The sequence below is a fragment of the Canis aureus genome, chromosome 15 (assembly GCF_053574225.1).
Source record: "Canis aureus isolate CA01 chromosome 15, VMU_Caureus_v.1.0, whole genome shotgun sequence".
Classification (NCBI taxonomy): Eukaryota; Metazoa; Chordata; class Mammalia; order Carnivora; family Canidae; genus Canis; species Canis aureus.
Genome location: NC_135625.1, coordinates 40,253,290 through 40,269,082, shown reverse-complemented (window position 1 = coordinate 40,269,082; position 15,793 = coordinate 40,253,290). Strand labels below are relative to the sequence as shown.

Sequence of the window (15,793 nt, the reverse complement as noted above, 5' to 3'; positions counted from 1 at the left end):
AAAATGAGGTACTTATTCCTTCACATGATGATAGGAAATTAGAACCCAAGACACTGTGTTGTATATCTGGTTCCATTATCACAAATTTATAGATGACAGAGGCCACATGACAAGCCAAGGCAGGCAATTCCTTCAGGTGAGAAAGGCAGATGCCAGCCCCTTGGCCTACAGTGGCTAAGACAAAGGCAAGGAGATGGAGAATTCAGCCTTATGCATCATCTCAGGCAGTGCTTCTCAAACTATCAAGAGAGAAAGGCCAATAATTTTCGCTTTAATTTCCAATTCACCACAGACCAATATGTCTTTATTGTCCCTTTTTTTGAATTGAATCATTGATATATTAGTTTCAGGTGTATAATTGCATAATTATACACCTTATGAAATGCTCACCACCATAAGTATACTTACACTCTTCCTATACTTTTACTTCTACCCTTTCTGCTCTATTTTTCCTCCTTACCAGTTATTAGTATTTAATATACACATTCATTTATCTCACTTATTGCTAATCTCCTCTACCAGAATATAGACTCCATGACCCCAAGAATTTTTGTCTGGACAAACACAGTAGAACTATGTGATTTTCCTTCCAGAAAATTCTAGAAAATGGAAATTAACCCACATTAACAGAGAAAAGATTAGTGGTTGCTTGGGGAGGGAATATTTTTTGGAGGAGAGAGGAGACTGGATTACCAAGAGGCCAAGAAAACTTCTGAAGGGAATGGATATGTTTATTATCTTGATCAATGTTTCATGGTTATATACATATGTCAAAACTCATCAAAACGTACACTTTAAATATGTGCAGTTTAATCTTCATCAGTAATACCTCAATAAACCTGCTTAAAAATTTAAAACATTTTAAAAATAGGGAGTTTGTCTGCTTTATTCATTGCTATCCCCAATGCTCAGGGTATACACCTAATAAATATATTATAAATGAATGAATAAATCCTTCTCTGGGGCATCTGACCAGCAAGAAGAGGACTAGAGATCCTGACATAAGGGGCTTGGCAAGGAAACATTTTAGCCAGATCACCCTCTACTTAATGCCATAGCCCCCAGGTCCTACTCATGTATTCCTGCTTCCTAAAGGCTCTTTAGTACCCCATTTCTTAACCAAAAACACAACCAGGGATCATCGGACATTTGGGAAATGCCTCTAGCATGACAGATGGATACCAGACACGAAAGAAAAGACAGCTTGGTAGGTTTGGTTGGGCAAGGTGTGGGAAATGTGCTGGATGCCCGTTCCTTCTGGCCCTTTGTGAACTAGAAGGCGTGCTCACTAGTAGGAGGATACTTGCATATGTAACTTCACTAAAAATTAATAAAAAGGTCAGGACCAAGCCTTTGTGATTACAGGGCTATAAAAATCCATTCTGACATTTTCACTGCCTTGCTTTAAATTAGCTCACATAACGAAACAAAATAAAATCAAGGAAAATTTTTCCTTGGAAAAGAATTATGAGTTTTAGGTCAATACTAAGGGAGGAAAAAATATATAAATTAGAACATTTCTCTGCAAAAAAGCCAACCTATCAAGTTAGAAGACTTTTGGTGAAGCCAGAGGGTTTGCCAAGCAAAGGAGGCTACGGCAGGCACAGGTCTTCGAAACAGAAGCCCTCCACCCAGAAAACTTTAAGAAAAATGAAATGATTTAAATAGTTTTAAATGAGGATTTTGCTCTAAGTTTTGGACTATATTTATATTAAGTTATCTATAAGTTTAGGTTTTATTATGATACCATGAAAATGCTATATAAAAGAAGAAAATTTTTTAAATATTTTATAAGTTTGGGTTACTTTACAAAAGTAACCAGAGAGAGTAAAAAAAATTATTATACCCATGGAATCAGAGCTTGTTATATAAAAATATTAAATGGGACAAAAAGACCTACTGAACATTAAAAATAAGATAGTAAAAATAAAAAACTCAATAGAAAGCTCAGAAGGGAAATTTAAGGAAATACTCAGAAAGTAGAACAAAAGACAAAACAGAACAAAAAGACAAAAAGTAAGGAGATGAAAGATAATAAAATTAGAAGACAAACACATGATATTCAATGGCCAACTGAAAGAAACCCCAGAAAGAATGACAAACCAAAAGAAAGAGGATCTAATCATCTACAAGATAATTAGAAGAAAATTCCTAAAACTGCAGTTTCAAGATTGAAATTACCCACTATGAACACAGCAGTGAGTGATGAAAGACTACACCGAAGTCTACCATCAGGACAATTCAAAAGCCTGGGAACACAGAGAAGATCATACAAGTTTCCAGAGAAGGAGGAAAGCAAACAAACCCACAAAGGATCAGGAATCAGAATGGATTAAGGCTTCTCAACAGTAATGCTGGAAGTCAAAAGACAGCAGAGCCATGCCTTCAAAATTCTGAGGGAAAGAGATTTCATGCCTAGAATTTTACATACAGCCAAATAATCAAAAAACTTATAAACTGTAAAGCACACCTCTGAAAAACTAAGTTACTTGGGCTCCAGGATAATCGGAAGTCATGCTGATGTAATTTTTAAATTCCATTCTGAGACTGTGAAGCAAATTTTCTGACATGTAAGAGATCAAATTTTTTCCTTTCCCTATATTCTTTCATGAGAAGAAACTAGAATATGTGCCATACCAAGGTGAGGGAGTAAACCCAAGAAAGAGGAAGGATGTGGACTAAAGGTGACAGAGAATCCAACACAGAAAAGAAGTCTCATTATCAAACTGTCACTTGTGGGATGTCATACAAAGGTCTCATTCAGATGAATGCTCAAAAACCTTAAGAAAACATTCTAATGAAAGAAAATAAGCAGAAGTTACTATTCTGACCATTCCATTAATAGCACTTCTTCTAAAATCACTTACAGAACTAGCTGTGCACTGTCATGTCTCCGACGTGTTATGAGAAACTTTTCCCGCCACTGTACAAAGTTCCCCAACACATCACCCGCACCTCCAATTATGTTGATCAGGTTTCCATTTGTCCAAATCTCTAGGCCAACTAGTACAATTCGAATATTCAACATAATATACATCTAGGGAGAAAACAGAAATAAAAGCATATAAAACATATTAAAGAATATGAAAGTATCTTTTAACTTACGATGAAGTAACACAACTAAAAATAAAAACAGGACTCCTCCCCTCCAAAAAATACATTTCATTCAATATAATGAGATTCTGACCTCTCAAGAGTCTCAGTGTCCTCATCCATAAGACAAAATTAATAGAAGTTCAAAATTCTTTTCATCTTCCATTCAAAATGTGAAAAACTGAAAATTTTAAGATTTTAGTAAGTTTGGTTTCCAAATTGCTCTAAAGTAATGCAAATCTATCTATAGCCCTTACATATCTCACTTAATGTAAATATTCATAGATTTCATTACAGGAGTAATGATTATCAGTGAGTTTGATTACAAAGTGTTACCACAAGGTCCTGTTAGATATTATGTAATAATTGATGAACCATATCAGCCTTCTAAACTTTTATCAAAATTCTAAACCCCATAGGCCAAAGGTTTCAGATAATGCACTATGGAATTCATTTTTATTTCACAGAGATATTGTGAGGAATAAATGACAAGTGTAAAGCACTTGGCTCAGTTTCTGGCACATTATAAATAATAGAACATTATTGTCCTCATCTATTATTACACTTGATATTCACAACAGGAAAATATCTTATAGATAAATTTATCTTTTTTTTAAGATTTTATTTATTCATGAGAGACACAGAGAGCAAGGCAGAAACATAGGCAGAGGGAGATGCAGGCTCCCTATGGGGAGCTCGATTCAGGACTCAAACCCAGGACCCTAGGATTACAACCTGAGCCAAAGGCAGATGCTCAACCACTGAGCCACCCAAATGATATTATCTTATGAGAGCTAGCATCTAATTCTTCAATATCTCCCACTGGATGAATGAGCCACAACGTCTCAAATCAAATTTCTCTCCCTCCTTCCCTCCCTCTCCCTCTTACTCTCTCTTACTCTCTCTCTCTCTCTCACATACACACACGCACACACACACACACACAGTCATTATCATGGTTTCAGAGTAAAAAGCAGCCTTCATCAAAGTAGGATTGAATAAAAATTCAAAAGATCTTTTCATAACTGCCAAAGTACCTTACCCTATCTACACAGAGGATAAAAGAGATGCTAATATGAAATCTCTTACTTGTCTCAAAGTCCTTCTACAATTATACATTCCTTTCAAACATAAAAGTATCACAAAATAAACTAGAAAGCAGATCCCTGAGAGACTGAGTTCACAGAATACTGAGAACTCAAAATGAGACAATTTTTAAATTCCACTCTGGTATAACCCCAGTTAATAGAAAACACAACTCACACTATCCAAGTAGTTTGCTAAACGGATCATCTCCTCTCTCACTGCAGTCTGATTTCTTCCCATCATGTCATACTGGAAAGCAAGAAAAGAAAATCATTTTCACCAAAGTAATTCATGAAAAACATTTCTAAAACCTATTATAATGAAGATAAGAATCCCAAATATTTCCTCTGAACTAAAAATAGGGGCATTTAGATATTCACCTGCATTCCAAATTAACAAATCTAAAAGATACATTTCAGTGATAAATAGGAATAAAGGAAAAACAGGTTCAAGTGTGAAATGAGTAATCATGAAAATATACTGAAGACTACATTTGCTCCAAATTAGCATAATTTTAAAATGAATTCTCTTTAATGTTATTTATTCATTTTAATGCAGAAATGTTTTCAATTAGTTTATAAAGGTAGTGTTTAAAATACTACCTTATGCACAAATAAAGGAATAAAAACAATCTAACAGACCTCCTCCCTTTCATCCTTTAGGCTAAGGACATTACCAATAAACAACTTATAAGCTCTGTGCTAAATTAATAATGAGAAATCCAATGTTCATGAACAGAGACATTATATGTAGACAAAAGAGATATTTAAAAGTTTAACTATATTACAACAAATAGTTGATATGACTGGTTCTTTAAAACCTGGCTAAATCCAAATGTCTATTTTGACATTATTTTAATACAGCCAACTAAATAGCTAATGAAAAGAAAATGTTAAAAAGAATATATGGTTTTGCTCTAAGATAAGAGCATTAATATCAGAATATATCAGATCTTTAATCAGTCAGGCATTTTATCATGATTCTCCTAAAAAAAAAAAAAAACTGTAGCATATCAGATAAGATTTGATTAAAATGGAACATTCTTATTTTGAACCATTTTCCACTAGCACATAATAAATCTATCTGGAGAGAGTAATAAATGAAAACATTTCAAATCTCTATTTTTGTCAATCGTCCAAACATTCTCCAGAAGCTTTTTATAAAGCTATTATCTAGTACAAAGTTCATGTTTGATCACACTCCCTCTGCTTTTTCTTTCTACCACTTGAGAGTAATGAACCTATAATGAACAAATCTGAATACATTTCTACCTGTTAAGAAATATAGTTTGCTTACTTCCAACCTATATGCACAACAGGGGATTTTTTTTTAACCATAAATATCCTCTAAACTGTCTCTGAAGCTGCTAAGAAAGGAACTGCCAATATTGCTAAGCTTCTACAAACAACTTTTTCACATAAACCACAAAGTGGAAGTAAAAATCAGACAAAACATTTTGAATAATCCGTATGTTGAATTATTTAACAGCTAAGTCTAAAACTGAAAACCCTGTCAATGCTGAAATAGACCTATTAGTTTTCTTAGCTAGGTTAAGCACAGTTTTTAAATATAAATAAGGAAAATCTCTAGTGCTACTCTGGACACAGAAATTTGTAATAAACACTAAAATCAACTATTCTCCTCTATTCCCTTCTAAAGCATGCCACGACCCAGAAGTTTTCTGTCTCTTCAAGTGAAGTATAGCCTAACTGAAATTCTAAAAAGCAAAGCAATTTTAGTAGGCAACAAAGCAGTATCCGGTAAGTGGTTTTTCATCTCAGTCCTTTAAAGTCATCTGCAAAGGTGACCATAAATGAAAGGCAGTACAGTTTCACTGAAGAAATTCTGCATAAGCAAATAACCCAAAAGACAAGGCGGGGAAAATCACCAGTAAAAAATAGTTAAAGGTACTCTCATCTGCTACATTCAGCTTCTGGTGGGATTATGAACATCAAGCACGTTTAAAGGAAAAAAGCCATTGCCGTTTTAAAATTACATTTACGAAAAATCAGTATAAATATATTATATTTTATGTTTCTTTCATGGGATCCTCACTTCTCATCTGCTTGTCATGAAAAAGAAGAAAAACTGTCATCAATCCTACCCTTTCTTTGTCTACAACAATGAACAGCTCCACATATCGGGTCTGTGGCAGGACAGCTCTTCTTCTCTGTCAAAAATACAAACATCATAAGGGAAAAAAAAAAAGTTGTAAGACCACATAGTATTCCACAACAACAACAACAACCAAAAAAAAAAAAAAAAACCCCACCAACAAACTACATGTTTTTCATAGGTGGTGGTGATCTTTCCCCTAACCTCTAATCTCTTTATTTCATGTTTGCTAAGAATATCATAAAATTAATTTATTTCACACAGATCAAAAAGCCAAAAACGCATTTCTTAAAGTGATATCTGCTCTCTGTACTAATTTGAGAAAAATTCTAAAGATAATATGACATATTCAAGTTTCCAAGCAGAATTACTGATTTTCCAATATCAAAACTACACATACTCACACACTGTAATGGGAAACCCCATTATTAGGTTGAGAGTGGAAAAAAGAATATAAAAATTATAATAAGAATATAATAACCCAGAGCAGAAGTAAGGACAAGGTTGCTGCTTCAAAAAATAACTAGTTTTGTGTTTTTCAGAAATTCATATGCAGTGCAGAATTCAGCAAAAATTGAAAAGTTTTACAATGATTAAAGTTAAAAAGATCAGTCCAACAGTCAAGAATGGACAGCAAAGAGAGGCAATGAAAATAATGCCATAAACTAGTATAAGAATGTACTAGAAAAGCATGTCTCTTCCAACACAGCAGCATCATCTCACATGCAGAAAGGTGCAGTGATCACAACTGAAGTTGACCTGTTCCTAGAAGCATCTCAGTCTAAGAGCCTCATGTCAGGAGGAAGCAGGGAATCTTAGTGAAGACTCAAAATAGGGGTACAAGGATTCCTGGAAGACATCTGAAATAACTAACATCCTAACACTCAATTGTTCTTTCTCCAAACTAAGACTCAAGCATCACTGCTCCTGTTTTTTTAAAAGGTATCTAAATTAAAAATTGTACTGCTCTCTGAAAGACAATATAATGAACTATTATGCATCAGTGATAAAAAATATAAGTATCGTTTGAGATTTAAGCCCTGATTTCCAAGACACATAGAAGATTGGCTCATTTGATTTGGTTGCAGGAATTGCATCTTTGTACCCCTAGTACCTATCACAATGTCTGGCACAGAAGTGGCAAAAACATAACAATAATAATTATCAGTTTAATGCATAAATACACAATTTTTTAACACTTTAGTCTGAGCCATGAAGAAATCTATTTCCTTACTCGAAGTAGCTGAGTGACGCTGAGAGGCTCTTCTTCTTCATAGTTTGTGGTTTCTTTCTCCATGTCCTTGTTGGAAACCCCACATTTCAGAGGCTCTTTGTGGACATCATCCATTCGATAAAAGATGTGCTCAAAATGAGAGCTGTTTTGCAGAGGTTCGATCCCGTAACTCACATTCTCTATATGCAGCAATCCTCTAAGTGTCACATTACACATACACAATTTTTCAGTACAAAGAAAATAATACACAGGAAAAGGAATCAGAAAACCTGAATTCAAGTCCTAGTTCTTAACATATATAAAAAAGGGCACCATGGTATAGAAAAAGAAATACTAGGTTTTAGAGTCACGTAGACCTAAATTTAAAACTCAAGACTGCTACTTATTAACATCACTCCCTGACTTAACCTCTCTGGGTGACTGCTGTATAATGCAAGGCAATATACAACAGTGACTAAGAGTATGGCATCTAGAGCCAGAGAATCAGTGTTTGAACCCCAAATGTTTCCTGCTAGCTATGGGACTCACAGCAATGACCTAGGTTCTAGCTTACTTTACATTCTACATGGGGTTGTTCTGAAAACTAAATTATTTAATAAGTGCAAAATACTTAGAACATTGCCTGGCACAGAGTAACTGCTGTGTGTTATTACTTAAATGGAGATAATTATAGCTATCACATACTGCTGATTTGAGAATTAAAAATAATATTTATTAAGAAGTTTAATCAGTCAGATAACCAACCAACCAGCATAGCGTCATACTGCCAGGTCTTCAAAAATATAATTTTAATATTATTATCACTTTACTTGATATATGCCACAATTTCTCTAAACCTCAGTTGCTCATCACCTAAATATGGAGATGGTGAGCGCCTTTTCACAGGCACTGTAAGACTTAATTGAAAGAATATAGAGGTGAAAATTTTATAAAGGGCTATAGAAATTTAAAGTATGCTTTTATAAATGGCATAAACTACTTAGCAGTCTCAAATCAAGGAAATTTTCTCTTTAGATATTGAAACTCACCAACTCTACTATTTTCTTAAACACGTTAAAAATGATCTGATACATAGCTCTAAACATCTTCAGCAATATCAAAGTAAAATATAATTTTGTTAAGTCCCCCAAAATGACCTGATTTAGAAAGAGTGATAGGTAAAGGGGTAAGAAACAGAAGAGAAAAAAAAAAAAAAGTGATACAGAAAATTCCTTACCTGAGTCCAAAGCAGTCGCTGAGAGCAATGGATGAATTAGAAATTCCCTCCACATAGCCCCGATAATGACAATGATTCTAAATGATAAAAACTGTATTATCTTCAAATACTGTTACATGGCTACAATTCATCATAGAAATTACAGAGCTAACAAAGTTATTTAAGGTCAGTAAACTAACAATTTTGTTTATACTACTGGCATCTTATAATATCACATGGCACTCTTTGGATCATCTATTACCATCCTACAAGTATACAAACAGGCAGAATTCCAGAGGATACCAAGTACAAACAGCTCTACCCCAGTAACCTGTAAGCCTAGAAACAGAACAAGACAGCATTATGTCATGTTTAACATCTTAGATCACAGTCAATCCAAGAAGTAACAGCAGTCAATTGACATCTAATACAGAAGGGGATCTTGTGACAAGCTAATTATGTCAAGGGGAAGAAAAATCAGTATGTGGCAAAAAAGTATTTTGATCACATGATTTTTTTCTTCTTATATTTATATTAATTATATTATTATTAGTTTTACATTTAGCCATCTTAAAAAAACAAAAGAGGCTTTATCCTTAATTTTGAGCAAGAAATTGGCTGATAGAAATACAAGCATATTATCAATAATATCAGGTTTTTTTACTACACGATGAGATTCTTCTCCTCTTAAAGCAATTTCAAAGCACTAAAAAAAAAAGCCAAGGTCAGGGGAGGGAGATGCTGGGGAGACTAGCTCTAACAGACATTAAGACATCCCACAAGACCTTAATAATTAAAACAGTATAGTACCAGTGATACATTGAGAGAACAACTAGTGGAACAGAATTTTGGGACTTGAAATAGACCAAAGTACATACGGAACTGGGGCAAGGATTTTTATAATAAATAGTGCTCATCCACTGCTTAGACATTTGGAAAAGGATAAAATTAGAGCCATGCCTCACATCATACATAATAAAATCCAAACGAATCAAGAATGTAAACATAAAAAATAAAAATCATACAAAAACTAAAAGAAAATATGGATGAATTCCTCTTTAACCTGGGTGTAGAGAGAAGCTAACGATCACTCAAAATATATATGCAATAAAAGAAAAAAAAAACAATTTTTACTACATAAAAAGTTATTCAAACTTCTGCATGGAAAGAATCACCAAAAAATAGTCAAATATGATACACAGACTAGGAAAAAATATTTGTAACTTGTACCATAGACAAGGCTAATATCCCTAATTATAAAGAACTCTTAAACATCAAAGGAGAAAGATGAAAAACTCAATAGAAGAGAGGAAGAAGTAAAACTGTCACTATTTGCAGATGATATATTATATAAGAAAACCCTTAAGACTCCACCAAAAAAACTATTAGAATAAATGAATTCAGTAAACTTGCAGGAAACAAAATCAATATACTGAAATCTGTTGTGTTGTATACGCTAATAATAAACTAGCAAAAGGAAAAAATAAGAAAACAATCTCATTTTCAATGACATCAAAAAGAATAAAATACTTAGACATAAATTTAATCAAAGAGGCAACACCTATACACAGAAAAAGATATTAATGAAAGAAATTGAAGATACAATAAGCACAAAGAAACTGAAGAGGGGATCCCTGGGTGGCTCAGTGGTTTGGCGTCTGCCTTTGGCCCAGGGCGCGATCCTGGAGTCCCGGGATCGAGTCCCACGTCAGGCTCCTGGCATGGGCCTGCTTCTCCCTCCTCCTGTGTCTCTGCCTCTCTCTCTCTCTCTATGTCTATCATAAATAATCTTTAAAATAAAAAATAAAATAAAATAAAAAGAAACTGAAGAAGCACCAAGAAATTGAAGAAGAAATAGGCAAAGATGATTCATGATCATGGAATGGAAGAACAAATATTGTTATGATGTCTAAACTAACCAAAGCAATCTATAGATTCAATGCAATCCCTACCAAAAATCCAAAGGACTTTTTTACAGAAATGGAACAAAAAAATCTAGTATTTGTCTGGAACCACAAAAAAATCACACACACAAAACATCACCACAAGAATAAAGACACTTCTTTCTCTTCTTGGGAAAGAAAAAAACAAAGCTAAGAGGCATCATGGTCCCTGATTTCAAACTATATTATAGCAATCAAGGCAATAGCAATCAAAACAGTATGGTATTGGAAAACACAGACACATAGATCAATGGAACAGAACAGAAAGCCCAGAAGTAAACTCATACCAAATGGTCAATAAATTTCTGACAAAAGAGCCAAGATTGTCTCTTCAATTAATGGTATTGAGAAAACTGGATAAAAAAGAATGAAACTGGACCACTCATGCCACACATAAAAATTAACATAAAATTAGACTAAAGACAGCATAGCAACTATAGTTAATAATGCTGTACTGCATATATAAAAGTTACCAAAAGAATAAATCTTAAAAGTTCTCATCCTACACACACACACAAAAATTAACTATGTATTATAACAGGTATTAAAAAGACTTAAAGTGGTGATCATACCACAACAAATCCAAATATCAAATCATTATGATGTACACCTGAAACTAATGCAGTATAATGATGTCAATTATACCTCAATTAAAAAAATTCTTAGAGGAACAACAACAACAAAAAAAAAAAAATTGGAAAACTGGACAAAAGACATCCGTAGGCAACTCACAAAAGGATGTAAAAATGCCCTCACATATATGAAGATTTTCAATCTCACTCGTGAAAAATTTAGTATCTGTGAGTCTACATCGATAAACATAATTAAGAAGTGGAAACTTTTCCTTACAGACAGCACTAATGCATACAGAAGCACTAATGAAATTAGGAAATCACCATTTTTAACTACCATCATAATAACCATTAATTCAGGCAAGTACTAAATACTAACACTAGTGAGTGAAAATTTGAGAAGTAACAGGATATTCATATTAGCCTCAAAATGTCTAACCATAATATTAATTGAAAAGCCAAAAAACATGACCTGTAGAGAGGAGAAGAAACCTGACAGACAATTCCTTCACTAAATGATCAAAGTTAACACTGTCAGCAAAGCACTAACCACAGCATATGTTTCTTGACAGAATACACTGAGCATCACTCAGCATCACTTTGGAGGTATTCCTGCCAAAAGTGCATAACCTGAGTCTGATCGTGAGTAAATATCAATCTCAAATTGCAGGACATTCTACAAAAGTTGGCCTATAATTCTCAAAAATGCCATGTGTCATGAAATACAAAGGAAGACAAAGGATTTCCAGATCAAAGGAGACGACAGAGACATAACCACTGAATACAGCACATGAACTTGGATTTTCTTTTGCCATAAAGTACATTACTGCAATGATGGGCTAAAATATAAATAAATAACATAACATAACATATATATAATATATATGTGTATACACACACACACACACACACACCAATAAGATCTGTAAATTAGATAATAGTATTGCTTCAATGTTGATTTCCTAATTTTGAGAATTGTACTTAATTACATAAAAGAATTCCTTGGTTTTTGGGAATTTACAATGAAGCGTTTAAGGGTAAAGCGATGCCATGTCTGCAATATACTTTTTAAAAGGTTCCAGGAAAAAGAAAAAGAAGACTAAAACAAATGAAGTAAAATGTTAACATTTGGAGAATCTATGCGAAGGAGATGCATGAATGTTTTATATTATTCTTGCAATGTTTCCTTTAAGTCTGAAGTGGTAAAAATAAAAAATAAACAATTCTATGCCAAAAATACAGGCTGAATTTCAACATTTTACAACTTTTTCTAGTGTGGGGGAGTTCACAACCACTCATGTTTTTCTTTCTAGTGCTTTGTGTTAAAGTCTAGTTTTGATACTGCTTCTTCTCACTAGAGAAAAATAAATACCTTCTACTATTATCAATGGTGTAGCACATGACGTAATAATACTTGTAATTCATGGCACTCCAAAATTAAATGTTTCTAGTTTCAATTATAATAGAAGCTCTCTTATATGACATGACTAAAATCCAGCACTTGGTCACTTAATCTACTAACTTGATGGTATTTTTTAAATAACTTGGTTTTATTAAATCTTTCCAAAGCTTTCAATGCACTTGAAAAAAAAACAAATCATATTTCATAAGTTTATAAAACATCTAACTAAACTGAATGATTAAAGGTACAAATGCCACAGTTTTGAAACATGCAAACTATAAGCAAAAACTCAACTAGGGAGAGAAGTACACAGAACTCAGAGAGAAATGCCTAGCCACAGCCCAGAGAACCTGGGGCAGTCAATACAAGTTTTCAGATTAATTAATTAGGGAAGTTAGTTAAGACACTGGCTGATGCATTTGCAAAGTCCCCCAAAGTTCTAACATATAGTAATTTGGAGTTTTATTTCACACAGTAACTTGTATAAAGTGGTTATTAAAGCTTAGTTATTTTGTGAAAAATGGCCTTTGTGAAAGACACTGATAATAAAAGTCAGGTAATAGCTTTAGAAATTAATTTTAAATAATAGGTCATAAGGGAAAGTATTTACATTCTCAGCGTAATTTCATTGTAATTTATAGACAAAAGTGATATTGCTATGATAGCTGGCAATCAATTATATGCCAAAAATTCCCAGTACCAAAGTTTTAATTGGTATCTCAAATCTACAGACATACTTTCATCTATCTGAACAATATTCAATAACCAAGAAATAAGTAACAGACTTCATCTGCCTTAGTTTTTAGATTTCAATCACCCGGGAAAGCACAATTCCATAATACTGCTGGAAGAAAACAGATACATAAATTTCTATGACTGAAATCTATTTTTAGCAGTTTTAAGCATATATACTTTCAATAACAAATAATAATGTTTATTGAGTTAAAAATGATCAGACCATTTGTTTTAAGTATCTTACAAGTATTAATCCATTTAATGGAGATACAATGTACAGGATAAGGAAAATAATTAATAATATGTAATAATTTTGTATGGTGACAGACTGGAGCTAGATTTGTCATGGTGATCACGCCACAATGTACATAAACATTGAATCACTATGTTGTACACCTGAAATAAACATAGTATTGTATGTCAACTACACTTCAATTTTTAAAAAAGTGTTAACTCATTTAAGCCTTCCAAAAAAAAAAAAAAAAAAGCCTTCCAGTAACCCCACAAAGTTGTAATTGTTGTTCCCATTTTAAGGTAAAGATAGTAAGGTACAGACAAGTTAAAGTAACATGACCAGCAAATAAATGACAGAGCCAGGACTAAGTCCAAACAGTGCATATCTCCAGAACCTATGCCAAGAAAAAAAACAAGGCAAAAAAACAAGAACAAAAACAAAAACTTTATGATCACTGCTTTTGTCAAGTGGCTTAAATTATGTGATCTCTGGCCTCATGCCATAGTAATCTCTGGATAAATAATTGAAAGGCTGGATGAAGAGATGGATGGGTTAATTGTGGTCTGGTTTATGCTGTCATATATGTTTGAGCCGCTCTACTAGTTTGCTATTAAACAGTGGACACACAAGACACTAAACTAAAGGAATCAGAAAGTGCACCAGAAAAGAATTAAGACTAAGTAAGCATATCATTTTTTTAAAGTACTGGTAATTAATCTAAAATAAGGGTTTGCCTTCTATTTATTGGAAGAGCGCTGCAGAAGTGCAGAACTAACATAAACAAAAACATTACAAAGCTCAGGAGAAAAATAGCATGTGTTTAATGGTAACAAAGACTTCTCATGCACTACTGCAAAGAAAAAAAAACACAGAATACCGAACTGCCAAGAAGGACTATAAAACACTCTTCCCAAATGACACCAGAAATGTTTATGCTCTAATTTAATAACACATAAAGCCAAATTCACCAATTGCCAATTATTTCAAATATTCCTGGCCAGTTCTGTCCTTAGAATACTCTGTTCTCCAATGCAAAGAGAACATTTCTAGAGAAAAGAACTGTTTTTCCTTTTTTTTTTTTTTTAAGATTCTATTTATGTATTCATGAGAGACACACAGAGATGCAAAGACATAGGCAGAGGGAGAAGCAGGCTCTATGCAGGGAGCCCAATGTGGAACTCTATCCCAGAACTCCAGGATCACACCCTGGGCCGAAGGCAGGCGCTAAACCGCTGAGCCTCCCAGGCACGCTAAGAACTGTTTTTCATAAAAAATTAGGACATATAAAAGCATAAAAGTGTTTGCTCTTTACTAAGTACTAACAGCAAGTTAAATGGTTTAATGAGGAAGTAAGAACTGCTTTCAGAAATCTTACCTTTCAGCAAAAAAAAAAAAAAAGTTAAATCTTTGTTAAAATATATCATATATCCCTCCTTCATAAGCAATAAGGATTACCATTAAATAGAAGATTCTTTTCCTGGACTTAAAAAAAAAGACCAAAACACTTGACTACTGAGTACATGGAGAACTGTAAAGTACAGCCTAGTCCACATAAAGGTACCCACCACCAACCCCTTCCTAGGACAACTCCATATATTATGATGTCAAGAGTGGCCCTTAGTGCTTGGTTGTGCAATATACAGTCTTGTGTACCTAAATAGAACTCATTTTTAAATTATAATTATTTTAATCTGCTATAAGATTAAGAGGAAAATATATTACCTGTACATCGGGATGGTCTGAGATCAAAGCCCCTTCCTTGTTGTAGGTATAAACTACAAAATCTCGGGGTAAAAAGTCACTGGAAGAGGAATAAAACACATCATTTAAAATTATTTTACCTATATACAACTAAGAACACAACTCACAAGCAGTACTCCTAGAAGAGATATACGCAGGAATAAAAACTTTACCTGACAAGTTATTAAAGAGGGAGCTTTTATTTATTTTTAAGATTTTATTTAGGGCAGCTGAGGTGGCTCAGCGGTTTAGCGCCCTCTGCCTGTGTGTGTCCCCGCCCCCCCCCCCCCCCCCCCCCCCCCCCGAGAGACACAGAGACACAGGCAGAGGGAAAAGCAGGCTCCATGCAGGGAGCCTGATGTGGGACTCGATCCCGGGTCTCCAGGATCAGGCCCGGGGCGGAAAGCAGGTGCTACACCGCTGAGCCACCCGGAATCCCAAGA

General features: G+C 34.0%; 1 protein-coding gene across 1 annotated transcript in view; it reads right to left on the bottom strand.

Annotated features, from left to right (window-relative positions):
- Positions 1-15,793, bottom strand: part of ADAM9 (ADAM metallopeptidase domain 9) — a 137,957-nt gene that overhangs the window by 95,976 nt on the left and 26,188 nt on the right. The window contains exons 4-9 of the mRNA XM_077849229.1: positions 15,333-15,411; positions 8,745-8,821; positions 7,529-7,724; positions 6,284-6,349; positions 4,357-4,428; positions 2,868-3,037 (exon numbers count right to left, since the gene is read on the bottom strand). Of these exons, the coding sequence (XP_077705355.1) occupies positions 2,868-3,037; positions 4,357-4,428; positions 6,284-6,349; positions 7,529-7,724; positions 8,745-8,821; positions 15,333-15,411 (660 nt within the window). The remainder of the gene's footprint in view (positions 1-2,867; positions 3,038-4,356; positions 4,429-6,283; positions 6,350-7,528; positions 7,725-8,744; positions 8,822-15,332; positions 15,412-15,793) is intronic.